The 27,552-nt window shown below is 46.2% G+C and overlaps 3 protein-coding genes across 4 annotated transcripts in view; 1 reads left to right on the top strand and 2 right to left on the bottom strand.

The window, feature by feature from the left end:
- LOC125428576 (zinc finger protein 665-like) overlaps positions 1-9,048 on the top strand; it is a 15,757-nt gene extending 6,709 nt beyond the window's left edge. Inside the window, exon 6 of the mRNA XM_048488927.1 lies at positions 9,037-9,048. The gene's annotated coding sequence lies outside the window, so the exon portion shown is untranslated. The remainder of the gene's footprint in view (positions 1-9,036) is intronic.
- On the bottom strand, positions 3,983-15,207 carry LOC125428665 (zinc finger protein 397-like). Its single transcript, XM_048489158.1, has 4 exons — positions 15,106-15,207; positions 10,825-11,784; positions 8,201-8,327; positions 3,983-6,536 (listed from the first exon to the last, which is right to left on the bottom strand). The coding sequence occupies exons 2-4, from the start codon at positions 11,632-11,634 to the stop codon at positions 5,584-5,586; spliced, it is 1,890 nt and encodes a 629-aa protein (XP_048345115.1). The 5' UTR covers positions 11,635-11,784; positions 15,106-15,207; the 3' UTR covers positions 3,983-5,583.
- A 2,288-nt stretch (positions 15,208-17,495) lies between these two features.
- Positions 17,496-27,552, bottom strand: LOC125428660 (zinc finger protein 397-like). Of its 2 annotated transcripts, none has more exons than XM_048489147.1 (5): positions 27,453-27,552; positions 23,977-24,959; positions 23,781-23,892; positions 20,654-21,079; positions 17,496-18,309 (listed from the first exon to the last, which is right to left on the bottom strand). In XM_048489147.1, the coding sequence occupies exons 2-5, from the start codon at positions 24,724-24,726 to the stop codon at positions 17,684-17,686; spliced, it is 1,914 nt and encodes a 637-aa protein (XP_048345104.1). In that variant the 5' UTR covers positions 24,727-24,959; positions 27,453-27,552; the 3' UTR covers positions 17,496-17,683. The 2 variants fall into 2 exon arrangements, with proteins under 2 accessions (XP_048345104.1, XP_048345105.1); XM_048489148.1 differs by having other exon boundaries at positions 17,496-18,306.

Genomic DNA, 27,552 nt, shown 5'->3' with positions numbered 1-27,552 from the left:
CAATTCCCATCAGCCCCTTCCAACATGGCCAATTGGCCATGCTGGAAGGGGCTGATGGGAATTGTAGTCCATAACATCTGGAGTGCCAAAGGTTCGCCACCACTGCGTGCTCTGTCTGGCAGCAGTTCTCTGGGGTATTTTACATCAACTATCACCTGGTATTTTTAGCTGGAGATTGAACCTGGGACCTTCTGCATGCCCAGCAGGTGCTCTCCTACTGAAGTTTGGCCCTCTCCCATGTTAAAAGCAGGGAGGTCTTGCAAAATATATAAATAGGTGAGAAGCATAACAGGAAACAAAAAACCCCACCCTTTCACACAGAACGCTAGGGACCTCTTCCTGCCGTGCTGTTTGTGTAAGTGCGAGGATTTTTAAAATGCCTCGGAAGAACATTGTGGCAGGCAGCTCTCTCCCTTAGAGTAGTGACCAGACCATAAAGGTAGGACAGAATGAGCAGATGGGGCGTACAGACTGCCGCGGTGGTTAAGAAGGCCCAGCAAAGACTGTACTATCTGAGACTTTTAAGGAAGCAACAACTGGATGGAAAACTCCTGGTGTCCTTTTACCGCTGTGCTATAGAGAGTGTCTTAACCTACTGCATCTGTGTATGGTTCTCCAGTTGCACAGTGGCGGATAGGAAAGCGCTCCAAAGGGTGATCACTACTGCACAGAGGATTATTGGCTGCCCTCTCCCCTCCTTGGAAGAACTCTATAATTCCCGAAGCCTAAAGAAAGCCCAAAATATTCTGAGAGATCCGTCTCATCCAGCACACTCTCTTTTTGAACTGTTATCATCTGGCAGACGATACAGGTCTATAAAAACTAGGACAAAGAGGCTTAGAGACAGCTTCTGCTCTAGAGCTGTGGCGATGCTGAACTCCAGGGCTTCATGTTGATGCGTTTGGGGCTGTGTAGGGATGGGTGGAGGAAGGGGAAAGTGAGGATGGGGTATGAGTCTGAAATTGTGTGCATCAAGGAATGCTGCTGTAAATTTTCATTGTGCGTGCACAATGACAATAAATGCTTATGCTTATGAGAGCGGGGGTGGAGGGGAGGTTGGGAGAAGCCTCAGCGGCTGATGGTGAAATCAAGCTGGAGAAAAGGTAGCCCAGAGGATGAAGAAAGTTATGCTGAGAGGGGGCACAACCAGAGCCTGATGAGCAGGCTCCACCCCAAAATATCCAAGTATTTTCCAACTTCCAGTTAGGAACAACATATCTGTAAAGGGAAGGAGCCAAGTACCAATGCATATGTAGGAGCTTAAGAAGAAAAAGAGTTGGTTGTTAAATCCCATTTTCCTGTATCATATGAAAGCGGCTTATGTAGCACTGCCCCCCCCCCCACACACACACACACTAGGCACTTCGTGAGGTTGGTGGGGCTGGGAGAACTGTGACTGGCCCAAGGTCACCCAGCAGGCTTCATGGCGAGGAGCAGGGAAATAAATCCAGTTCACCAGATAAAAGTCTGCTGCTCTTAACTACTATTGAACATGCGGCCGCTAAGCTCCTAGCTGGAGTTCCTAGCAGGGACCACATAACACCTGTCCTGTATCATCGCCATTGGCTGCCTATCAGGTTATTTTCAAGGTGTTGGTTTTGACCTTCAATGCCGTGAGCAGTCTTGGACCCATATACAGGGATGTCATGTCGAAGAGGGAGCAAGCTTGTTTTCTTCTGCCTCAGAGACTAAGACACAGAGTAATGGATTCAAGATGAAGGAAAAGAGATTCCACCTAAACATTAGTAAGAGCTTCCTGACCATCAGGGCTCTTTGACAGTGGAATTCACTGCCTTGGAGAGTGGTGGAGTCTCCTTCTTTGGAGGTTTTTAAACAGAGGCTGGATGAGCATATGTCGGGAGTGCTTTGATTGTGTGTTCCTGCATTGCAGGGGGTTGGACTTGATAGCCCTTGTGGTCTCTTCCAACTCTATGATTCTATGATACTTTAGGGACCGTCTTTCCCCATATTACCCAATTAGGTCCCTCCGCTTCTTGGAGGAGAACCTTCTGGTTATCCCTGGCCCCAAAAATATCCAGCTGGCGTTAACAAGGGCCAGGGCCTACTCTGTCCTGGCCCCTACCTGGTGGAATATGCTCCCAAATGAGATCAGGGCCCTGTGGGACCTGAGTTGTTTCCTCAGGGCCTGTAAGACAGAGCCATTCCACCGGCCTTTTTTTGGAGGCCCGCCAGGCTGACATTCTATACTGGCCTCCCGAGAATTAATCAGGGTCTAAGTTGTTGTTGGTTGTTTGTGTAAGTGCATCAGTAATCTTGGTTGGTTGTTTGTGTAAGTGCAAGTGTTTGGTTGTTTGTGTAAGTGCAAGTGTTGTTTGTTTGTGTAAGTGCAAGTAATCTTGGTTGTTTAAAGCTGTATATACTGTATTAACTGTTTTCAAGCATTTTAGGATATTTGTTATTTCACTGTAGTAGTATTTTATGATGTTGTGTTGCTGCCCTGAGCCCCTCGGGGATGTGTGGGGTAAAAAAATCCAATAAATAAATAAAAATATACCATGCTAGTTCTTAAGGTAATCATGGCCAAGGATGATTCAGGTAGGCTGTCCCTTGCTGTACCAGCAAAAGTTCCACTGGTCTGAGGCCATGGGGAATGTCATAAACCTTTTTCCATGTTTTGGGTACATCATAATGAGATAGTGTACACTAATTTGCTGATCAGAATCAAGTGAAAGAAAAATGTATGGTTGTGGTGGATTTTCCAGGCTGTGTGGCCGTGGTCTGGTGGATCTTGTTCCTAATGTACTGCCTGCATCTGTGGCTGGAATCTTCAGAGGTGTATCACAGAAGGAAGTCTGTTACACACTGTCCAGTGAGAAGGGAATGTTTTAGTGGGGTAGACATTTTCATGTCATCGGGTGGAGAACCAATCAGTAAGTGTTTGGGTGGAACTTGCTGTGCAAATGTGTGGTTGATGGTACAGTATTACAGGTGGGGTTTTTCAGTCCAGGGAGTGATTCACATTAGCATTCCCTGCAGCAGCAGCATTGGTGAATGCAAATCCTGTGTTTGGGTGGAGTCCATTGTCCATGAACTTAGCATGCCCTTGGCCTTTGCTTCTGGTGTTTTTAAGTACTGATAGCCAAACTTTGTTGATTTTCTGTCTTGTTGAAGTTGTCTTGGTGTTTGTGAATTTCAATGGCCTCCCTGTGCAGTCTGACATAGTAACCTTCTGAATTGTCCAGAATTTCAGTGTTTTCAAATAAGATGTTATGTCCAGTTTTGTTTAAGAAAAGTTCTGCTACTGCAGATTTTTCAGGATGGTTAAGCTGACAGTGTCTTTCGTGCTCCTTAATACAAGTCTGAATGCTGCATTTTGTGGTTTCCATGTAGACCTTTCCACAGCTGCAGGGTATGCAATAGATTCTGTGATACACCTCTGAAGATGCCAGCCACAGATGCAGGCGAAACATTAGGAACAAGATCCACCAGACCACGGCCACACAGCCCGGAAAACCCACCACAACCAGTTGAAAGAAAAATGATCACTTTTTGTGCTGGGGCCATGTCTTTTACATGCCAAGCAGAAATAAAGACATTAATTCAAGATATTTAGGGCAGTATAATGAACTATGAATTAGTATGTACTTGGTCTAAAAACTACCTCTGCTGCTACTTAGTCCTGACACAAATTCTTTTCAGTCTCAGTCCCTGCTCACTGCAACAGATATTCACTTGCCTTGAAGGGTTGTTGTATATTGAACAAAACAGAGTAGATATGGGCTTTTGGTTGCTGTTAAGGCTCAGAATTATTAATTTGAAACAAAATGTTGTACTTTTGTTTCTTTTATGCTTAAACAGATATCAAATTCACTATGCAAACACAGATTTTTAAATTTCTTGATCTGCCTTTATCTTGGCCTCCATATTTCAGGAAAGGCCCTTTTCTCAATGTGACAATTTGATTATTTAAAAAATTAACAAATGTGTTTTTAAGCACACACAAAGAATAATTTCTAAAGGGTACAGAAATAAGCTCTTTATTCAATGTAAACAGAATTATACAGTGTACTGAAGGAAAACAGGAAAGTGTGCCTTCTACAAAATTTATGTGGAATATAAACAGAATTTATACATAATTATGACTGCATGAATTCAACAAACATCAGAAGAGCTTGATTCTTTTACTAGTGAAGATATAAATCCCTGAGAAAAGAGGGGTTTGCAAAGAGCACAAACTTCGCACATAATGTGACAGTTTCTCTTCCTAGCTTCCCACCTGAAAGGGTATCAGAATGCAGGTACTAAGGAAAGATGCTTCCTTTGCCAAAGAAATTATTTTTCACAAGCTACCTCTTTATTAACAAATGTGTTTTTAACTTCACACAAATGCGGGGTATGGGTTTAAGCACTTTAGTTAATTTATTTTTATTAGGACACCTCAATTAAAAACCATTAGCCAAAACTACAAAATGGAACCTCTATGTTAAAGGGCAGTCACCATAAGTTAGCTGTGACTTCATGGCATTTTGCGCACACACGCGAACACACACACACAATTTTTAAAAAAGGGATCCTGCATGACTTGATGAAATTCCACAGGGCCTGCAACACAGCTGTTCCACCAGGTTTATGGTTGAAGCAGCTATGGTTGCACCACCCAAACGGCCTCCTCCCTTCTACTGTTCGTGCTGTCGGGGTTACTAATGTGTTATTTTAATGTAAATTGATTTTATCCAACATACGAGATTTTAACTGTTTGTCATTTATGGTTTTATGTGTCATGATTGTAAGGCGATATGTTAGAACCAGCCCAGAGCCTGTTAAGGGGAAAGGCAACATACAAATAAAATCAAATAAAAGTTCTTTTCCCTGGAGTCATGTACCGATATCCCCTTTCTTAATGGATTTTGTGAAGCCTATTGAGCCTTCATTCATCTGTTTATTTCTATCGATAGGCCATACTTTTGCGTTTGTGGCCATATTATGGCTAAGAGAAGAAGGTGTCTTATGAGTTAATCTACCCTGGCCTGTGGGAATCTGCTGAATATTGGTGGGCAGGGTGGGATGTTGGCAGACATTAAACAAAGGCAGTTATCTTCACTTGCTGTTAGCGCTTCCCAAGTAACTGGTATTACGAGGTAGTACAGAGAGGGATCAAAACTCAGCCCTGCAGAAAGGGGAAATGATGGTTTGGAAGAAGAAAACAGCCCAATATCTTCCATGAGTCACCTCTTGAGGAAGAAACAGAAACTGCCAGGATACCTATCAACTGTAGAGTGAACTTTATTGTGAGGATGGCCAGTGATTCCACAACCATTGGCCAAGATGGCAGTTTTGTAGAGGGTATTTTGTAGATCACAGGGCTTCCTTGCCAGTGCTAAGGGGCTTGGTGAGGATTAGCTATGGACAGGAAGGCAGGCATTTCCTCATACTTGTGCTTCTGGGTAATTAGCAAGGCATACGCTAAAACTCTGCTACAACGAGAACATGGTTGCTATGTACTGTCGAAGCCTTTCATGGCTGGAATCACTGGAGTGTTGTGGGGCTTTCGGGCTCTATGGCCAAATGCTACTGCAACATGGCCCCAAAACCCCACAACACCCCAACATGGTTACGGTTTCTCTACTGTGTGAATTTCTGATGCTCAAGCAAGTTTGGGACCAGACTGCTGGGTTCACCACAGTCTTGGTAGTAGTGTGTTTTCTCTTCTGTGTGAATATCCTGGTGACTTTCAAGATTAGATTTATCTTCTAAGGATTCCACAGGTTCTGGGCATTTGTATGCCACTGCGCTGGTGTGAATCCTTCTGTGTCTAATGAGGGTGGAGCTCTGACTGAAGCTTTCCCCGCAGTCCAGACATTTATAGGGCTTCTCTCCTGTGTGGATTCTCTGATGTCTAATTCGGCTCGATTTATCACGGAAGCTCACACCGCAGTCTGCGCACTGGTACGGTTTCTCTCCCGTGTGGATTCTCTGGTGCCTGACATGGCTTGACTTGTCCCGAAAGCTTTCTCCGCAATCTGAGCACTGATACGGTTTCTCTCCCGTGTGGATCCGCTGGTGTGAGATCAGGATCGAACGCTGGTTGAAGCTTTCCCCACAATCAAAGCACTGGTACGGCTTCTCACCTGTGTGGATCCTTTGATGCCGGATAAGTGTCGAGTTTACACTGAAACATTTCCCACACGTGAAACATTTGCATGGTTTTTCCCCCGTGTGGATTCTCAGGTGGACCATAAGGCTAGCTCTCCGAGTGAATTTCTCCCCACAGTGTGGGCACTGATGTGGATTCTCCCCTGTGTGAGTTACCTGGTGTCTATTAAGGCTTGATTTACAAGTGAAATAGTCTCCACAGACACTGCACAAATACCTTCTTTTTCCTTCATATAACCTCTGCTTGACTTTAAATGCAGGGGGGGACATGCTAGATTTCTCCTTCCACTTCTCTGCCTTGTTTTTCTGCTGCCTCTCTTGTCCATCAAGTTTTCTCACATTTTCTTCTGTATCTTGAAGCTTGCTTCTTTCCAGCAGTGCTCCACGTGGGTCTCCATCAATTCTTCCCTCCCAGCCAACATCTAATGGGATACAGAGAAAATCCTGATTGAAGCACAAAAGAAGATTCAGCAAACAAGTCAAATACAGAACAAAATTAACTGTGGTGGAGGGTGACAAGAGTCAGAACAGTCATTTTGTATAAGATCATGGCTCAGTAGACAAGCATCTGGAAAAAGGTTGCTGGTTTAGTCTATGGCAGCTTCATCTGAAAAGGGCAAGCTCTAATGGGGGATTTGACAGATTCAGAGAGGATACGTCTGTTTAGTGGCTACTAGCCATAGTGACTAAAAGGAACCTCCAGATTCAGAGGCAGTCGACCTCTGAATACCAGTGCTAGGAGGCAACATCAGGGGAAGGCCTTGGCTTCTGTGCCGTGCTGTTGGACTTCAAGAGGAACTGTTTGACTACTGTGTGAGACAGGATGCTGGACTAGATGGAACACTGGATTGATCCAGCAGGGGTCTTCTTATGTCCTTAATGAGAGAGAATTTGACTGGAGACCTTGGACAGTCAGAATAAACAATATTGGCCTTGATAGATTCATATATAAATTATTCATGCACCTGCTGTGCCTTGTGTCTGGCCGGGTGGTATAATGAATAGAGTGCCAGGGTAGGACCTGGAAAACCTGTGCTACGTCCACACAACAAGGAGTCTCCATTCTCCTACCACTGCAAATGCACAAGCATCCTCACAGGCTATGGGGCAGGCTGTGACAGCAGTTAAGATGAGAGTGCACAGTTGGCTCAAAATCACACAGCACGCTTCCACACAAGAATGGAGATTCAAAGCTGGGATCTTCAAGATCCTAGTCCCGTGGTGGCGAACCTCTGGTGCTCCAGATGTTATGGACTACAATCCCCATCAGCCCCTGCCAGCATCAGCCCATGCCAATTGGCCATGCTGGCAGGGGCTGATGGGAATTGCATGCCACTCCATTCAAAGATACCAGAGTCATCTGTTTCCCTCTATCATGTCATTAACCAGCAGGCAATGACTTTGTTTTGTCTGGCATACCTCCCCTAGTGGTTACTGGTCCTCCTTCTGGTTTTGCTTGCTTGTGTGGTGTTTTTTTAAAAAAAATAAACTTATTTTATAATTTTAACTGTGTTTTTAGTTGTTTGCATGTCTTAACGTTTTTTATGTTCACTGCATTGTAGGCCTTGATAGAGTGGAAAGGAAGAATAACAACAATAATATGCTACACCTGTGGTTATGGGATAATGATTCTGTCTTAGGGCTAGGATTTCTAGGTCCCCTCTGACCACTGGTGGCGGGTGGGGGTAGGGTTGCCAGATCCAAGTTAGGAAATTCCTGGAGATTCGGCGATGGAGCCTAGGGAGGACAGAGATCTCAGCAGGATAAAATGCCATAGAGTTTACCCTCCAAAGCATTCCATCTTCTCCAGAGGAGCTGACCTCTGCAGTCTGAAAATCAGTTGTACTTCCGGGGGAGCCTAGATGCCACCTGGAAGCCAAACTAAACATAACAGGGAACTGCTGGCCACTCTTTCGTAGATCTCTTCCAAGATTGCTGATTCTTTAAAAGCAGAACGTGCACAACACGAATACATACAGGAGTTGAACAAATATACCCCCTCACACACACATGTCCCAGACATCTGGCATCAGAGAGAAATAGCGAAGCAAGTGGAAACCGAAGAGAAAAGAAAAGCCATCTTTACCAAGCAAAGCAGCATCCCCATCATTTTCCTGCTTGATCTCTGGGCAGGGATGTCCCTCCGCAGCTTCTGACAATGTGTGGTCTGCTTCAGGGATGCTTGCTGCTGCTTCCTCAAATGTTCCCAGAACCTGAAACAGTGATCAAGGTTCCCATGTAGGGCAAAGAGGAGAGGATCAATAACGAAAACTTGCGAGTCCTACAGTTAATTACTTGGACGCTGCAGCCAAAACAGACAAAGGTACTGGATTGAGATTGGAACCCCCAAACTAGTAGTATCATTGTCAGGTCCCTTCTGGTGGGAGACGGGGTAAGGTTGCCAGTTCCAGGTTAGGAAACTCCAGGAGATTTGGGGATGGAGCCTGAAGTGGACAGGGACGTCAGTGGGGCAAAATGCCATAGAATCAAATTTCCAAAACATCCATTTTCTCTAGGGGGTTTCTGCAGTCTAGGGATGAACTGAAATCGCAGAAGATTCCCCTCTGGAGTCTGGCATCACTAACCCAAACAGGAACAACCTCAATAAATAATTTAACAAAATTGGTGAAAAAAGGCAAAAATTGAACAATGGGTTGATGGAGTAGCTAAACTGGAAAACTATAAATCAAGCTTTTGGAGAAATGATGTAAACCAGGGATCAAGTTGAAACTCTGGAAAATAGAACAGAGATTTTTGATACACGGATTTCTGCTTTTTTAGTAGAGTTGACAGCTTGTGGGTGGAATGTAGAGATCTCCTAGTAGTATAATTCTGCAGGACACACAGATCATTTTCCCAGGAGAAAATGGCTGCTTTGGAGGGTAGGCTTTATGTCATTATACCCTGATGAGAGAGAGAGAGAGAGAGAGACACGCACGCACGCACGCACGCACCCCAATTCATCACTTGTATCCAGTTTCAGTTCTTGGCTTTTGTTTCCTTTTGTATTTCACAGTCCTCTTACTGTTTTTCTCCTTGTTAAGATCTGTGGTGTTGAGCTGTCTTAAGATGTCAATTTGGAGCCCCATCCAAAGGAAGGGGTGGGGGACAAAAGGGCTTGTGCAGTCTCGCAGTGGCCCTTTTGCCCTCCCTGGGGAACTTGCCCCAGTGGAGAAGACAGCCCCGGTGAAACCCAGAAGACCAGGCCACATCAGGGTTGTGCTGGCGTCCCAAACAGATGCCAGTATGGGGCTGGGGTGTTCCTGGGGGCGGAGCCAACATTAGTCAGCTCCCTACTGGGTCTTCTGACTGGGAGTGTGATGCCCCGACCCTCGAACTTACTCCAACTTTTGGGTGGCATAAGTCCTGTAGGTTTTCTGGAATGGTGGGGGTGGAGCTTCTTTTTGCTCCCCACACCTCCAGAAAGCCATCTTGGAGAGGGCAGGGCTGTGCCACATTGGTGCCGAGTCCTGCCATCTCCAGCTTTGGATGGGGCTGTTAGTCTCTGAACTGTGTAATTTCAGACTGGAGGGCGGCAGCTCAAGGGATTGAATAGCCCTCCATACAAAATATGTCCCTGCATATAGAAAACTAGCATTTCAAAAAGCATGCAGAAGGGGTTTTTTAAATGGAGAGGGATTCCATCATGACTGCCTCCATCTGCAGAAAAATATGTCCCTGCATATAGAAAACTAGCATTTCAAAAAGCATGTGGAAGGGGTTTTTTAAATGGAGAGGGATTCCATCATGACTGCCTCCATTTGCAGCCTGAAGTGGTATATCTGAGACCCATGCTTACTTAGTGGTCAGAACACATCCTATAGAAAAGATATTTCTCCCAATTCCTTTATACTAGCCCAATTTGCACCAAGATGGAAAATGAGACCCATGCTTGGGCTTCTGCACTTCAGACAGTAGGTGGGGACTCACATGTGTGGGGGAATCTCAATATACAGAAAACTAGCAAGCAAGTAGGGATGTTCTGGATTGCTCTTTGTCTTCACAGGGACATTTTTTTCTCTATGCAGGGACATTTTTTTTTCTATCCAAGAACTATCCAATCAAATGTGTCCTTATGTATAATCAAGAGAAGCAAAGGTTTATCACCTCAGCAACCACCTGCCCAACATCATATCTGAGAAGCTGTTTCTAGGCTGAAAGGCAATAATAAATAAGTTACACTAATTCTTTATGGGCAAATATAAAGTAAAATCCAGCAGGGACCAAAATTACCCACTGACCTCTGCTAACCCAAAGGATTTCACCACATTATGCCTGATCACCTTATGGATCGTGCACCCCCCTCCGTCATAATATCGATGAACCCTGCCGTTCCCCTCCCGGGAAGGTTTTTAACTGTTGGATGCCATCTGTTATATATCGATTTTTGATACGCTGTTTTTAATAGGGTTAGTCTTTAATGTGAATAGGGCCTATATTATTTATTTATGGTTGTTGATTTTTAACTGCGCTCTATCTGTTATTTGTTGTACGCCGCCGCCGCCGCCCTCCTCCTCCTCCTCCTCCTCCTCCTCCTCCCCCCCCCTTTTTTTGGGGGGGGGGGGGGGGGGGGGGGGGGGGGGGGGGGGCTTTCCTGTTGTAATCCAAACTCCCAGGCAGGAAAATATGAGAAAAGACAGTCCTCCATGCATCCCTTTGTGCTCTGTAATCGGAACTGACTAAAAATATTTTTTAAACAAACGCTCCCACCTGCTGCTCTGGCCTCCTGGCCTCGTGTTGCCTCAGCAGGAAATCCTCAGCCAGGGCCACGGCCTGAGTGCAGGTCTCTGGCCTGCCTTCCCGGACCCAGTTCTGACTCTCTGATGGCAGGATGGCTAAGAACTGTTCCAGGATGACCAGCTCCAGTATCTGCTCTTTGGTGCGTTTCTCCGGCTTCAGCCATCGATGGCAGAGATACCAGAGCTGGCTACAGATCTCACGGGGTCCCTTCGCCTCCTGGTAGCACAGCTGCCGGAACTGTTGGCGTTGGGTCTCAGCACCAAGAATCTCCTCTCCACAGGTCTCATCTTTTGCTTCCCCACAAGCTCCGAGGCCTGGGGAGGAAGAAATCCGGAGGGCTCCGTTGTGGTGGCTCAACAGGAGTTTGGTCACTCTCTGCCCTTCCAGGCACTCAGAGATGTCAGCTGCCTCTTCAGATTTGGTCTCGCATTCTTGATTGACCTCCGAGGACTTAGCCTGTGGCAACTGGACCGCCTTCAGGAATTCCTGCCACCGGGCTTCCCACAGGGGCTCACCTGGTTCCTGTTTAATGTGGTCAGGTGTCACCAAGCTCTGAAATTCTCCCAGAGTTGTCTCAACCTTGGACAATGTAGCCTCGACAAAAGAGCCCCATCCAGGAACAACATGGAGACCCTTTCTGGAACTTTCTGTTGTCGTGTCACTCGGTACAAGGTCTGTCATCTCTGGTGCCTCTATTTTAATGATGGGACTTGTGCCAGTATCGACTACGGCTTCAAGCTGCGGGACCTCAGCTTCTGTTGCTCCCTGATCAGCAGCCATCCTCTCTAGCTGGAGAGGGCAATAACTCTGCTCCTGTTATGCCCACACTATCTGTGACTCAGGCAGGCTTCAGAGTTGCCAATTCTCTGGGTGAGCCAGGGACTATACCGGAGCAGAAGAAGATGTCCTCAATTCAGAAAGTGCTTTTCCCTGAAGAGAAAGGGAGGGAAGGGGAGAGAGGGAGTTACATATGAGCAACAGCTACATTGGCTCCTAGTTTGTTTCCAAATTCAATCCAAGATGCTGGTTATGACCTTTAAAGTTTGCCCTGGTCTGGGACCCACATATTTGAAGGACCTTCTCCTTCTATACATCCCTGTGAACCAACTAAAGTTGTTAGGGAGCCATCTACTGGCTATCCCATCACATTGAGTGGCCTGTCTGGGATCAACCACAGTGGGCCTTTTCCATCGTGGCCCTGGCTCTGTGGAAAGGTGAGAGGGTTTCCTATTTGCCTTCCTGTTTGCCAAGGTTTTGAAGGGAGTTTGAACTGGCAGGCATCTTTTAAGGGGGGGATTGGGGGATTGTTATTTTATTTTTGGTTTTTAAACTGAAAATATTTTTAACTATTATCATAGGTCGTCTTAAACTACAAAAAAGGCAGGATGTAAATGTTTTAAGAAATAAGCAGGCATCCCTAAGGATCCATCTGGCCCCTAGGCATTTCCCTGCTTGGTCCACAGCATAACTCCAGGTACTCGCATGTAGTAAAGTGAAGAGGTAACATCCGGAGACGACAGATCAGTCTGTACCACTTCAGACAGCAGGTGGGAGGTTCCTCTTTTCCCAGCACTAAGCAAGCACATTTTAAATAACTAAATAAATAAGACGGCATAACAGGGGACTGGGCTAGAAACTTTCTTCCCTGGTGGGCTAGATTTCTTCTTGTAACGAACTTCTGACACAAGGAAGTATGAAACAAAATATTCAAATCCTCCACTGCCATTGGAAACAGTACAGACTATCTATCACCTCTGAATGTTACTGCCTTGGTCCTGCTTCAGGAGTAGATTAGGCCCAAGAGTGAAAAATGAAGCGTTAGAATCCTGAGGGTTTAAGTAAAGCAGCCATTTTTGGTTTAGACTACATGGCTGGTGCTATTCTTAAATGCTTCTCCATTGACAATTCCCTACAGGCCAAGTCTAGCCTAACTTCCTCCTTGAAGTCCTAAATTTCTACTTACAAGGATTTTTTGGGGTGGCAGCAACATTCAGAACTGTGATTTGCTCTTGTGCAGTCTTAAGTGAGTCCTTTCTACCACCACAGGCATCTGTGTCCTTTTTTTATTACACAAGTGAATCAATCCCGTATCACAGATTAAGGAGTTTTTTTCTTCAATGCCTCTGAGCACCTTTCCTGTTCAACCAGTCCAGCCTCTTCCTGAGAAGCCCAGACATGAATTTGCCATCATAGACAGAATGAGATTTAAGGTTCCAGCTAGCAATCAAAAAGAATCAAAATCATTATTTGAGGACTGCAATGGTACTGAACCAGCTGGCCTCCTTCCCCCACTTCTCCTTCCCCCCTTTTTCTCTTCCTTTTCCCTGTCTTGAGTTTGTACTTCCCCATTCTTTTGGATTAGTTATACTGTCCACCCCCTAAGGGTTTACTTGACACCATGAAGTGATAAGAGGATTTTACTGATGGTACTTATTGTTTAACTATTGTTTTATTGCTAGAAGTCACCCTGAGCCTCTAGAGGGAAGGGTGGCCTAGAAATCATCAAATAATAAATAAATAATAAAACTATATTGAGAACTGGATAATGATTGTATTGTCAAAGGCTTTCACTGCTGGACTCAACTGGTTGTTGTGGGCTGTGTGGCCGTGGTCTGGCAGATCTTGTTCCTAATGTTTCGCCTGCATCTGTGGCTGACATCTTCAGAGGTCTGTCACAGAGAGAAGTGTGTTACACACTGTGTCCAGTAAGAAGGGAATGTTTAGTGGAGTATATATTGTCCATGTCCCAGGGTGGGGAACAAATCAGTAAGTGTGTGGGTGGAACTTGCTATGCAAAGGTGTGGTTGATACTATAGTATTGCAGGTGGGGTTTTTCAGTCCAGGGAGTGATTCACATTTGCATTCCTTGCAACAGCAGCAGTATTGGTGAATGCAAATCCTGTGTTTGGGTGGAGTCCATTGTCCATGAATTTAGCATGCTCTGGGCCTTTGCTTCTGGTGTTTTTAAGTACTGGTAGCCAAGCTTTGTTAATTCTCAGAGTCTTTTCTTTCTTGTTGATGTTGTCTTGGTGTTTGTGAATTTCAATGGCCTCCCTGTGCAGTCATAGTAACCTTCTGAATTGTCCAGAATGTCAGTGTTTTCAAATAAAATGTTATGTCCAGTTTTGTGTAGAGCATGTTCTGCTACTGCAGATTGTTTTGGGATGGTTAAGCTGACAGTGTCTTTCATGCTTTTTAATATGAGTCTGAATGCTCCTTTTTGTAGTTCCTATGTAGACCTTTCCACAGCTGCAGGTTATGCAATAGACTCCTGCAGAAATGAGGGCGATGCAGGCGAAATGTTAGGAATAAGATCTACCAGACCACAGCCACACAACCCGGAAACAACCAGTGGATAATGATTATCTTGCATTTTCAAAACTTAAGCTGTTTCCAGAACTTTCTGGACAACAATATTTGACTTATTTGGGTGCCTCGCCTAACACCAATTAGGGTCTTTCTCTTCATGGCTCCGTAGAATGGGCTCCTTGAAGAGGTGAGTGCGGGGCCCCTCTTTAGAGACCGTCAGGAGGCACTGCAAGGCCTGCCTGCCTGTTTGCCATGGGTTTGAATTGACAGGCATCTTTTTAAAAGGGGGACTTTATTTTTTATTTTAACTGAAAATCTTTTAAACTATTTACATAAGCTGCCTTGAACCACACAAGGAAAGACCGAATATAAATGCTTGTTCAGACAGACAGACAGACAAAGAAGTACAGGGCTGCAAAATATATATAAAAGATGTCTAAAGAGGATCAGATTGCTGGATTAGACCAAACAGCCAGGCAGTTTGCTTCCAGACGCCCTCTGCCGGGCTCATGCTTCACAACAACCTTGTGAGGCAGGCTATGACGACAGCAGATGGCCCGGAGTCACCCAGTGAGTTTCACAGCAGAGTGGGCATCTGAACTCCAGGTCTGGTACTCTAAACACAACCGTGCTGCTGACACAAGACAAGTAGAACCCACAGACTAGAGTGCTCCTGAACATGGAGTTTCTCAATCTCTTTCCTCGTCCCGTCCGGTCCATTTGGCTGTTCGGCTTAATTAACCCCGGATCAGATAATCGCTTTGTTGGACCGGACCAAACTGGGAAATCAGATGCCTCACTAGTGGGGCAACACATGGACAGCCGTCCGGCTCCACCGGTCAGCCCCAGCCGTAGCATCAAGCATGCAAGTAAGAAAGAAAGAAATGCTCTTTGCTGTTTTGCAAAATCGACCCGCAAACGCCCCCTCCCCCTTTAACTCACCGCTTTCCCACGTGCTGTTTCCCCCAGCAAAGCAACAGCAAAGCTCCGGAAGCATGCGGAAGACTCCAGCTTCTCTCTGGACTCCCCCCGCACTCCTTATTCTCTTCCTCCAAACTCTCACACGTTTACCCCGCCCCGCCCTCCCACAAAGCCTTTCCAGGACTCTCGACTCTGTTGGTTTTAACCCCTTCGTCGACCAACAAACAGTCTTCGTCTCCGTCTCTCTTTTTCTCTTCTTCGACATTAACTAGCAAGTGAAACGGGACTGAAAAAAAATTACAATACAAGAGGAGAAGTTGGCTCCAGCTCTCACAGCCCAAACACAAAGATTCTAACACTGGGCAATGAACAACCAAATTATATTTGCAAATGTATTTCTTTGTCCTTCGCTTCCTTTTTAGGTATTCAAAAATGCAGTGTCTTCCAGAGAGGCAGTTGTGTCCATTTTCCAGGTAGAATTACTACTTGGAGTTCAGTTGCCTGAAAGGTGGGTTGCCTACCTCCAGGTGAGGTCTGGAGTTCTGCCAGAATTACAAGGGACCTCAGGTCGCAGAGATCAGTTTCACCAAAGACACCTTGGGAGGGTGGACTCCAGAGGTGGGATCCAACCAGTTCTCACCACTTCTCTAGAAGTGGTTACTAACTTTTTCTGAGTGCCTAGAAGGGGTTACTAAAGCAACCTCCCTGCCCAATGGGGACTGGAGGTGCGTGTGTGCGGCGGCGCCACGGTTTGAATCCTACCACCATCGGAACCTGTTATTAAAATGTTTGGATCCCACCACTGGTGGACTCTATGGCATTACGTCCCAGCTGAGCTCCAGCCCCCCCCCCTCCCAGGGGCCACCCCTAAACCTCCAGGCATTCCCCAAACTGCGATTAGCAACCTCAACCCCTGGAAACTTACCCAAGAAAATCTGGATTGGGTTTACAGCTTAATACCCAAAGAGGGAGATGCGGTGAACTCCCAAAAGGCTCTTGGATTTTTGTTTTGAAAGATTCAGATAAGAAAAATGTTAAGGTTGCCTGCTCTGGATTGGCCTGTTCTTGGAAATGTGGAGGTGGAACCTGGGAGGGCAGTGCAGGGGCATAGCTAGGGAAAATGTAGCCCTGTTCAAAATCTGAGTTTTCTGCGGAGTAAAATGCCAGAGTCTGTTCTCCAAAGAAGTGATTTTCTCCAGAGAGCCTGTTTTCTGTAGTCTGGAGGTCGCGTTGTAATTCCAGGAGATCTCCAGGCCCCAACTGGTAGTTGACCAATCTGTGTGGTAACTCCTACTGTTAATGAAAGCCTTCCAGTGAGATCCGTTTCAAGTGAGTTCAAATATAAATTACAGCGATTATAAGAAAGCAGCAAGCACGGTAGAGGTCCATCTACTCAATAAGGAATATTCATGGCAGATTATTAAAAATGCTAGGAAGAAAGATGATAGCATTCCTAGGGAGTCATTGTTTAAAACAAAACAGAAATGCTCTGTAGATCAAATTTTTTTTTGCAGATTGACCTATTCTTCTCTGAGCCACAAGATCCAAAGTATTATGCATAAATACTGGCCAATTGTGTCAGCTGATGAGCATGGTTGGAAGGCTGTGCATCTATGCTCACTCCATGTGACAGGGAATGCTGTTTCAGAATATTGCCAGTTACAGGTAGGGAGTATATCAGTTCTTTTTCATGCTCGCTGCTCCTCTTCACCCATTCTATCAACATATGGAGGGAACACACATACATTTTGGGGTGAGATGGGAGTTAGCAAAACTTTGCCTTGTTCTGCCAATACCCCCGCTTGTGGGTTTTCTGGCAGGCTCCACTGATGCTCTTATAAGGCAGCTTCGTAAAAAAAAAAGCCAGAATAAATAAGAAGGGAAAATCCACTTATCCTTATCAAAACCAGTGAGCTCAACACTGCATAGGAGCAGGTTAAAAAGTTCACAGGCCTGTGTGTTATTTCTGAAGTCTAAAATCCAGGAAGGAGGAGATAAATTTAAGAAACAACCTTTTCCACTTCAACAATAAAACTTCCTGATAGGTATAAAGCACATTTGCACACTCAAAATAAAAACACATTCAGACCTGTGGAATAATGGAATGTACAATATTCCTCTCCCCTTTACATTTCAAAAACTCCATTTTGTTTTCATTGTATCCATTATCATTACCCTCAGCTTTCACAATTACACTTTTTGACAGTGGAAAAGTGTGTGTCTCCATTCTCTTACCTGCCTCTGACTCTTGTGCCCTCCTTACCTTCCTCTGGAAACTTTTCTCTTGCCAGAGCTATTTGGCTTTGCTGACTGGAAAGCTTTCATATCAGTTTCTTATCTCCTGCTTTTTCTCTGTGACATCCTTGAATTCTTACCAGATACCAGGAAAAAATGAACTAATGATTCAGGACTTTCCTGTTAAGTTTTGTTTATTAGAAAATTAATGCACATCTGAGGTTACATCTTACAAACTAGCGGGAGGATGCATCTCTAACTAAAAGTCTCCTACTATTCCAAATGTTTAATAAATGTCTCCGACCGCACATGGGTTCATTTTTAAATAAAGGTTTGAACTCCAGAGGAAGATTTTCCTGTAAAGTCAAAATAAATACTGTTTCTGCTCCCTGTGTGTCCTCTCATGTTTAACAAGGTGTGCAGTCTGACGAAAGCTCTTCCCGCAGGCTGAGCAGGTATAGGGTTTCTCTCCCGTGTGGATTCTCTGATGTCTAAGAAGGTGAGACAGGCAGGTGAAGGTGTAATTGCAATCCAAGCATTTGTGTGGCTTCTTCCCTGTGCTATTTCTCTTGCGACTGTTAAGTTTGAGAGAATGCCTTTTCTCACATTTAAAGCATTTATGTGCTTTCTCTCCTGTGGACTCGGGTCTTCTACAGTCTGGCCCCTGGGCCAGACTCTTCCCACAATCTGAACACGAAAGTGACCTTGCTTCTGGGTGGTGGATTTTATGATGTCGCTGAAAGCTTGACCGGTGAATAAATATTTTCCCACAGATGGAGCATGAAATCTTTGGTGTCCCTTCATCTACCACTTGAGAGACGGAGATCTCAAACGAGCCACCATTCTGACTAGTGACAGACCTTTGCCTCCGATTCTCTGTTTGGCTTTTCTCATCCGCTTTCCTTCTACTTTGATTTACAGAGGTCTCTTCCACCTTCAGGGTTGTCCAAAGGTGTTCCCCTTCATTCTCGATCACCCATCCATCACCTGCTGGAATAAACAGAAAAATTCACCTCAAAAATTCAGTGAGAGAGCACAGGACAACACAGAGTTGAGGTGCAAGAAATAAATGCCTGGGAAAACAGTGGGTCGAGTGAGACCGAAGCAGCAATCCTTGGGACTCCTCCTCCTTGTTCCAAAATACTAGAATGCAGGGGCACCCAATAAAGTTGATGGGCAATAGATACAGGATAGACAAAAACAAAATTATTTGTACAGCAAGTGACTAAAATGTGGAATTCTCTGGCAGAGGATGTAGTGATGGCCAGAGGCATGGATGGCTTTAAAGGAAGATTAGACAAACTCATGGAGGAATGGTCTATCAGTGGTTACTAGCCATGGTGACTGAAGAAAATCTTCATCTACAGAGGCAGTAAACCTCTGAATCCCAGGGCCAGGAGGCAACATCAGGGGTAAGCGTCATCCTCTATGGCCTCTTGCTGACTTCAGGAGTGAACTTTTCATATTGGCCACCTAGAAACAGGACACTGGACTAGATGGACTACTGGTCAGACCCAGCAGGGCTCTTCTTATGTCCTTATTTAGGAGTAAGCCTGAACGACTTACTCCAGTAGGACTTCTGAGTAAACATGGCCGGATCAATCAAGACTGACTTTAATGGGGTTAAGGTTGAGTCTCCAAAACCTGCAACCTTGTGCCCGTGGGCAATTTTGACTCCTCTGCTGGAACGAAGGGTTAAATCAATTTTGTTAGAGGGTCAAATCAATTTAATTATGGTTAGTTCCCAGTCAGGCAACCCCCCAAAAGCATGAGGGTTGATGACTGAATCTTTCCTGTTAGACATTTCCTGTTCTGTGGCATTCAGTTCCTGAGAACTATGGCTATTTACATCCTCAATATTAATAATTATCAATATTATTATTTGGCACCTCAAAAAGGAAGGCAACAGCAGGAACAGCCAGCCAACATGGGGAAGATCCACATTCACCTGGGGCTGAGCTCGATCAACTGACGAACTGGCTGTCCTGAGAAGAATTTGAATTTTCCTCAGGGTTATTTAGAAGAAGAGCTTGATTTATAACCTGCCTTTCTCCCTTGTAAGGAGTCTCAAAGCTGCCTACAAATTCCTTCTCTTCCTCTCTTCATAACAGACCTACCTTGTGCGGTAGGTGGGGCTGAGAGAATTCTAAGAGAACTGTTACTAGCCCAAGGTCAACCAGCAGGCTTCAAGTGGAGGAGCAGGGGAAAAAATCGAGCTCACCAGATAAGAGTCTGATGCAGGGGTGTACCAGGCAGGGGTGTACCAGCCAGGGCGCCCACCATTTAGTCATGTGTGTGTGTGTGTGGGGGGGGGGGAAATCACGCCACACTTCTAGCTTCGCTTCCCTGGCTCATGGGCCTCCTGGCTGAGTGTAGGGGAGCAGCAGCAATCTCAGAGAGCATGTGCAGAGCACCCCTCTCTGGCCACTTCCTCCCTTCACTTGGCCTTAGCAGGGATGCCTCCCCCAGTCCCTTCCCTCTCCAAGAAGCAGGGGCCCTCGCTGGCCTCTCCGATGGAGCGTGCAGAGAAGGAGGGCCTGGAGGGGCTACTGTTCTTGTTCCCTCCTCCCCACCCTCTGGTCCTTCAAAGGCCACCCGGAGTCTCTCCAAGGCCGGCTGGGCTCTGCCTCCTCCCCACTTCCACCTATTGGGGAGGAGTTGTGCACCCAGGGCGTATGGAGAGCTCTGGCTCGGGTGCCATGGCGGCAGTCCTGCAGATGGCTAAGCAGGCTGGGTGCCATGATGGTTTGCCTCGAGCACTTGTGGGTGGGAGCTGAGCCTAGTTGACACCTGAGCCATCCCTCCCAGCTGGGGGGCTCAGATGGTGCTGGCCAAGTGGGAGGGGCCTCCCCGCGGCTGGGCTCTCCCTCTGACTTGCCACGCGTCTCCAGCAAAGCGTCCACCCAATGCCTGAAGAAAGTTTCTGCAGGGGGGAAAGACCCTGCCCTGGACCACCAGAAGGGTATCTGGGGGGTGGGAAGAGAGTGGACAATTCAGATTGTGTCCAGGACTCCATTTTCCCTAGATATGCCTCTGGTCTGCTGCTCATGTGGAGAAGTGGGGAATCAAACCTGGCTCTCCAGCTGGAGTCCACTGCTCTTAACCACGACACCACACTGGCTCTGGTGCAAGGCTGCTTCATACATTCATAAGCATGGCCAGCATTATGAAACTGCCTTTCCAAATACATTTCTGTAATCTTAAAAAGATCTACGATGAGAACAATAAGAACAATGCTTATCAATTATTAAACTCTTTCCCCCTTTTTACTTCCACATCCTTTTTTTCCTTAGCACTTCTAGATCATCCTGATGCTTCCCCTTCTTTCTCCTACCTGTGTGGATCTTCAAATGTCGGACCAGGTTCTCTCGCCGTGTGAACCTTCGGCCACAATCTGTGCAGAGGTGTGCTCTCTCCCCTGTGTGGAGTGTCTGATGCCGGAAAAGGTTCGCTCTCCGGGTGAAGGACTGCCCGCACTCGCTGCATTTGTGGGGCTTTGGGCCTATGTGGACCCTCTGCCGTCGACTGAGGCTGAGTTTAGGGGTAAAGCGTTTCCTGAAGACGGGGTTCTCTCTCGCCGCTGGGGGTGAGCTGGCAGCCTCAGGGAGATCTTCTTGGCCATCAGGCATCACTGAACTTTCCCAAGTCTCTGCTGGGCCTTCTTCCCACTTCTCTGATTCGTCAGGCTCTACGAAGTCCACATCTAGTTCATCCCATTTACCTCTTTCCACGCTGTCCATATTCAACAGCCCATCACCTCCTGGAACGAAGAAGAAAAGTTAAGCCCTCAAAAGAGATAATACCAGTCAGTCTGAAAATGTGCCCTGACTGGAGAACTCCTCCCCCACAGAAACTCACCCAGCCCCAAGTCTGTTGAGATTGAGACCTCTGGTGTGAGAATATTTCTCCATGGCCGTTTCTGCACGGCCACCCGGGCCTCATCACTGCGGGCGTAGAGTTCTCGGCTTAAGTGGAGGACCCTGCTCAAGACGGAAGGCAAGCAGCAGGGCAAATTAGGGAGGTCCGGGCAGAAGGCAAGCGGGTGGGCGGTTCAAGATCATTGGTGAGTCGGGCTTTTCTTCAGATTTTTTCCGCCTCAGTGCAGTAGCCTTTTTCCTCGTTGTGGCAGGCAGAGTTCTGCTCGACGCTGCCTCCTCCCACCCCTGGAGGTCTGGAGGACAGTGTATGGGCTGGGCACGCTTCCAGCAGGCTAATGAGGAGGACATGGTGTAAGTGGGCGGGCTCCTGGGCGGCGCTGCCCTCGCGACCAAGGCCGTTAGGGAAGACGAGCCCTCTCAACAACAACCCCTTAAAGGGGTTAGGTTGTTTAGGGCGGCTTGAAGTCAGCCTCTGGGGAGGGAAGGGAGTTTCAGCTGGGGCTGCTGCTGCAGCGGCGCTTGTAGCGACCGGTGCCTGGGGGCTTTTACTCTTGTAATGTCAGAAACGGCCGCAGACACGCTCCATGTTCCTTAGGTCACTTTTGCTTTCTGGTATTTGTTGTTTTTAAATTTGTATTATTCAATCTTAAAATCCCTCCCCTCTCACTGAATGCCATCACAGTGGGTTTCCACACATGAATCCATATAGGAACCCCGTACTTTAGATGCTGAACCACTTTCATGTTACATAATTTCAGGGCTGGGAGAATAAACCTGCCACCATTAAGGGTAAAAAATCTCAGGACAGCAGCAGCAACACTTTTACTACCCTTCAAAGCCTTGTCTCTATGTTTGGACCAGCCAGGCTTGTGCTGGAAAACAACCCCTAAATGTTCAAATGATCTAACTTGCTCAATATCTGAGCCCTGAATAATAGAAGAAGGAGGAGGAGGAGGAGGAGGAGGAGGAGAAGGAGGAGTTTGGATTTATATCCCCCTTTCTCTCCTGCAGGAGACTCAAAGGGGCTTACAATCTCCTTGCCCTTCCCCCCCTCACAACAAATACCCTGTGAGGTAGGTGGGGCTGAGAGAGCTCTGAAAAGCTGTGACTAGCCCAAGATCACCCAGCTGGAGTGGTGGGAGTGCACAGCTAATCTGAATTCCCAGATAAGCTTCCCATTAGCTCAGTGCAGCAGAGCTGGGAATCTGATTAGATACACGAGCTCTTAACCTCCTACGCCACTGCTGCTTGTGAACAGGACGTGAACAGGACAATAAGACTGCATCATCGACGTGCAAAAGGATTGGATCAGGACATTATCCAAATGGGGACAATGGGAATTTATGCTGTTCAAGGTCAACAATGCATGATAACTCTTGGTGATCCCTCAAGGCAAGAGATGAATGGAGGTGGCTTGCTATTGCCTGTCTCTGCATAGCAACCTGGACTTCCACGATGGTCTCCCATCAAAGGACTCAGCAGGGCTGACCCTGCTTAGCTTCCAAGATGTGATAAGATCAAGCTGGCTTCGGCTACTTGTAAAAAGTCCTAATTAACACACACTCCAGCTGTATTTTAAATTTCCAAAATTTGACATTGCTTTCTGTAAAAGAAAATGGTTGCTCAAAGGTGATCTATCCTGGCCAGTTTACAAAATCTGTGGGTTTTCTACAGGGAGGGAGGCAGAGACACCTATCCCAAATAAAGAAATATTTTGCTATGGAGATTGCTAACTTTTTAAAAAAAAATAGGGATTCAGTAGACTTAGAAGCGTGTAAATCATGATCACACTGAATTATTTTGAGCTATTTTTGTTGATGGTTCTCACTGGTTCTGAGTACAAGCATCTTTTTTCGGGGTTCTTCCAAGTCCTGATCCCCATTCACTGGCCCACCCCACTCAGCCAGAGAAAGAGAGAGTGGGCAGACATTGAAGAACAGCCTAGGGCAGATCTATATAAGAAGAGAGAGACTAGGGAAATCCTCACAAACTCATATCTGGATACTGGAACCTTTTTTCAAGCAAACTGTGGATTATTTATATTTTAAACTAAGCAACTCAGTTTCCAGAACCTTCCAGATCAGCCACAGATTTATGACACGGGAAGAGCAGGACGTGAACATTTACATACACATAAACTGCTTTATTCTGAATCAGTCCATCAAGGTGAGTATTTCCTACTCAGACAGGCAGCTGCTCTGTGTCTCAGGCAGAAGTTTTTCACCTCACCTATTCCCTGGTCCTTTTTTAAAGTGGAGCATGAGGGATTGAACTTGGGACCTTCTAGATGCTACACAGAAGCTCTACCTTTAAGCTATCGTGGTCCCCTCCCTAAATGAACCTGCCTTTTCCTCAGTTAAGAACATAAGAACTAGCCTGCTGGATCAGACCAGAGTCCATCTAGTCCAGCACTCTGCTACTCGCAGTGGCCCCCCAGGTGCCTTTGGGAGCTCACATGCAGGATGTGAAAGCAATGGCCTAGACTCTGCATCTACCGCATTCTTTCAACTGGAACCTACTACATGTCAAGAAGATGATCTACCACTGATCAGCTCTTTGGCAGAGGAAAAAGGGAGTCTATACCCAGCCAGCCAGCATCTTGGTTACCCTCTTGCTTCACCTCCCTGTACAGGTCCAGGAGAGCTTGGTCCGTGTTGGACAAACCAACAGCCACCTCCGTGGATGGATCCAGCACCTGGAACGGCAGAAGAAGGCATCATTCAGGGCAAAGGGGAAAGTCTAGTGTTCAGAAGGACTGCTCAAGGACTGCTGTGCTCACCTGTGGCCCCCATCCCTCAGCCACCTGTTGCTCCATCAGGAAATCCTCAGCTCGGGCCACCGCCTGGAAGCAACTTTCTGGACAGCCTTCCCTGACCCAGCTCTTGATCTCTGGTGGCAGGATGGACAAGAACTGCTCCAGGACCAACAGCTCCAGGATTTGCTCCTTGGTGCGTCGCTCTGGTTGCAGCCACTGACAGCAAAGTTCCCAGAGACGAACATAAGCCTCTTGGGGCCCTTCGGCCTCTTGGTAGCAGAACTGCCTGAAGCTTTGGCGGTGCATCTCTCCGATGGCAACACCCTTGCTTGGGGACTCCCCTTCTGCTTCTGCACCATCTCCTGTTCCCCCAGTGTTTATGTTGCTTGAGGCATTTGTGGTTCCCTCGCTGAGACCCGAAGAAAGGCCGGGAGTTTCCTCTCCTTCAGGCCAGTCACCAGAACCAGCCCCCACTTCTGAAGGAACCAGAGAGGATCTTGTTACTTCCCACCGCATAGTCTTCGGCGACTCCAGGTTCCCGCCATGAGGAGTGTGAACTGACTTCAGAAATTCCTGCCACTGGACTTCCCAGGTCTGGGCCAATCCCTCCTCTGCCTCCTGGTTACCCTGCTCTGAAGGGACCCAACTCACAAACTGGCCAACAGTCCCATCCTGGGCCACACGCAGGGTCCTCCCGGCTATTTTTATCCCCTCATCTTCCATAGACTCAAAGAGGAGGCCCACGGTTGTCATCGCTTCCTGTTCTGTGGACATTTCCGCTCGTTGCAGACAATCTCAGTCCAATACTGGACACATGTTTAAAAATCCCCATTCATTTCCTGTATTCAAGCATTGGGAGACAGGATACTTCCCTCGTGAGGCCACAATTGGTCCATTTCAGCAGACTGGACTCAAAGGTAGCAAGTCCAGAAGGTCTTGAGAAACCATGGGCTACCCAGGAGCTCACAGCCCATTTGCTCCGCCACAGTGAGAAAAACCACTTCATCCTGGAAAAGAGAAACTGATTGAAACACACTATCCAAAATGTACCTTTTGGCAGCTTGGAAACCGCAATTGATACAAATTGATCACAATGTTAATGGGAACACATCTCAAAGATTCTACCTCTTCCATTTTTGAAAGCTCTGCAGTGGCTTTTGGAGGGAAGCCGCAGTAGTTGTTGCAGTACCTCTCCCCCTCCCCCGCCAAAAAACCCTACCTGGGAATCCTGTAGCACCAAGTGTTTATTCTACCATGATTACAATGTCCCATTTAAACAGAATAAAATAACAAACCCCAATTCTCTTTCCCCACCATTAAAAGATGTCTGTCACTCAAACCCACTCCAAAGTCTCTGCAAACAGGCAGGTCTTACAGTACCCCTTGAAGACCAAGTAAGCTTTAAAGGAGTACAGTCCAAAGGGCCAGGAGTCATGATGGAAAAGGTCAGTGCCAGACCCCGAGGTTTATTCCAGCATCACATGCGTGAGGTTGGAACCAGCAGTGGCGTAGGAGGTTAAGAGCACGTGTATCTAATCTGGAGGAACCGGGTTTGATTCCTAGCTCTGCTGCCTGAGCTGTGGAGGCTTATCTGGGGAATTCAGATTAGCCTGTGCACTCCCACACACGCCAGCTGGGTGACCTTGGGCTAGTCACAGTTCTTCTGAGCTCTCTCAGCCCCACCTACCTCACAGGGTGTTTGTTGTGAGGGGGGAAGTGCAAGGAGATTGTAAGCCCCTTTGAGTCTCCTGCAGGAGAGAAAGGGGGGACATAAATCCAAACTCTTCTTCTTCTAGTCACATGTGATCCAAAGTTGTGGGACAGCCCTTAAAGTAGGGGTAACTTCAACTAGAAATCCTGAATAGCAGCACACTAAACCATTTCAATCACATATGGGACGTTCCTCACCCAAACAACCTAGGCCAACCCCATGCTACTCAAAAAAATGCTGGGGGCAACAGAAAAGAAGACGAGTTTAGATTTATACTCCCCACTTTCTCTCCTGAAAGGAGATTCAAAGGAGCTTATAAACTCCTTCCTTTCCTCTCTCCACAACAGTCACCTTGTGAAGTTTTGAGAGTTTTGAGTGGACTGTGACTAGCCCAGGGTCACCCCAGGCTTCATGCATAGGAGCAGGGAAACAAATCCAGCTCACCAGGCAAGAGTCCACCAACCAAACCTGGTTCTCCAGATTAAAGTGCACCGCTCTTAACCACTACATCACACTGGCTCTCTGGCAAATGGTAAACTATTAATGTCTCTTGCCTTGAAAACCCTACAGGGGAATCATGTCAGCTGCAGACGCCCTTTCCACTTTATGTACTATGGAGTTTGCTAAGTTTTCTTCCACCATCAGCAATTGCTATATATTTATTTTTTAAAAAACAGGACAGGTTTTATATTATGGTTCCAACAACCATTAGGCTTCTTTGGACGGAACTTGAAAGACAGGGTGGGAATGTGTTTGATAAACAAACACCTGCTATTTGCACTGACGGAACATTATATATGTACCAAGGTTTGTTTTGAAAAGATTGGTAAACCTGCAGGCAGTACCTTTTAAAAAAAGTAGAGTAATGATTTTTAGGCACATTATCAAATATGAATTGCCTTAGGCCAAATATTTCAAGAAAAATCTAGTGTGGCGTTCTGGGCTCGTTGGTTAAATTAAAGTGCCTCTGCTTAAACAGGAACAAATATTGATTTGGAAAAAAAATGATGAAAATACTATTTTAAAAGATTCAAGTCTAGTATCACCTTAAAGGCCAATAAGATTTTACAGGGTTTAAGTCTCAAGAATCAAAGTTCCTTTCGACAGATAAGGGATGAAGGGAGCTTTGATTTTTGAAAGCTTACATCCCAAAAATCTTTGTCTCTAGGTGCTTCTTGACTCCAATCTAGCTGTTTGACTGCAGACCAAACTAGCCTGCCCACTTAAAACGATTTTAAAAAGATGTTGCCTACCTACCTTGACCCATACTGAGACCCAAAGGGGGAAAAATTAGGAATCTAGGAAAAAAGCCCTTTCTTTCCCTTCCCTTCAAAAGGTTCAGTAAAGAAGACCCTGTTCACGCTGCGGAAGGAAGTGAGTTCCAGTCCACAAAGCCTTTTGTTAGAACAACAACGGTTAATCTTTAAGGTACCACACAAGACTCCTGGCCTCGACTTGGAAAGGGCAAGATACAAATGCAATAAAATAAAATATACTCCTCCTCCCCCTTTATTATCTGTAAATGTAAAACAGCACAAAACGATAATTGCAAAAATTGAAAAGCTGAGGAGGGTTAGTTTGCAAAAAATAAATCGAGGAATTCAAACAGCTTCATATTGTCTGGGATCTGATCTGTTTTGTGGAAAGGAGGAAAGCAAAAGCATCAATTGGGGATTCACTCTGGCAAACCTGCGCCCCCCACCCAATTGTTTTATCATTCTTTTGCATAGAAGCTCATTCTCCTTCTCCCCATCCCATAAAGAAGCCCCTCTTTATTTTTAAAACTCACGGCTTCCACGTGGACGCCAGCCAGGATCGATATGCTGGCTAGGGAAGAGGAGGAACGAGTCTATGGTTTGGAAGGCAATACATAACAGGCACCATCCGTG

Source organism: Sphaerodactylus townsendi, linkage group LG03 (assembly GCF_021028975.2).
Source record: "Sphaerodactylus townsendi isolate TG3544 linkage group LG03, MPM_Stown_v2.3, whole genome shotgun sequence".
NCBI lineage: Eukaryota > Metazoa > Chordata > Lepidosauria > Squamata > Sphaerodactylidae > Sphaerodactylus > Sphaerodactylus townsendi.
Note: the sequence above shows the minus strand (reverse complement) of the source record. Positions and strands in the feature narration are given on the sequence as shown.

Bases quoted from the DNA above. Each gene is read 5' to 3' on its own strand.
- LOC125428665 (XM_048489158.1), bottom strand. From the start codon at position 11,634: ATGGCTGCTGATCAGGGAGCAACAGAAGCTGAGGTCCCGCAGCTTGAA. The intron at 8,328-10,824 runs GTGGGAGCGTTT...TCACTGTTTCAG, and splicing joins CCAGGAGGCCAGAGCAGCAG to GTTCTGGGAACATTTGAGGA. The intron at 6,537-8,200 runs GTAAAGATGGCT...GTATCCCATTAG, and splicing joins TGGGGATGCTGCTTTGCTTG to ATGTTGGCTGGGAGGGAAGA.
- LOC125428660 (XM_048489147.1), bottom strand. From the start codon at position 24,726: ATGTCCACAGAACAGGAAGCGATGACAACCGTGGGCCTCCTCTTTGAG. The intron at 21,080-23,780 runs GTATAGACTCCC...TCTTCGTTCCAG, and splicing joins CCAAGATGCTGGCTGGCTGG to GAGGTGATGGGCTGTTGAAT. The intron at 18,310-20,653 runs GTAGGAGAAAGA...TGTTTATTCCAG, and splicing joins ACATTTGAAGATCCACACAG to CAGGTGATGGATGGGTGATC.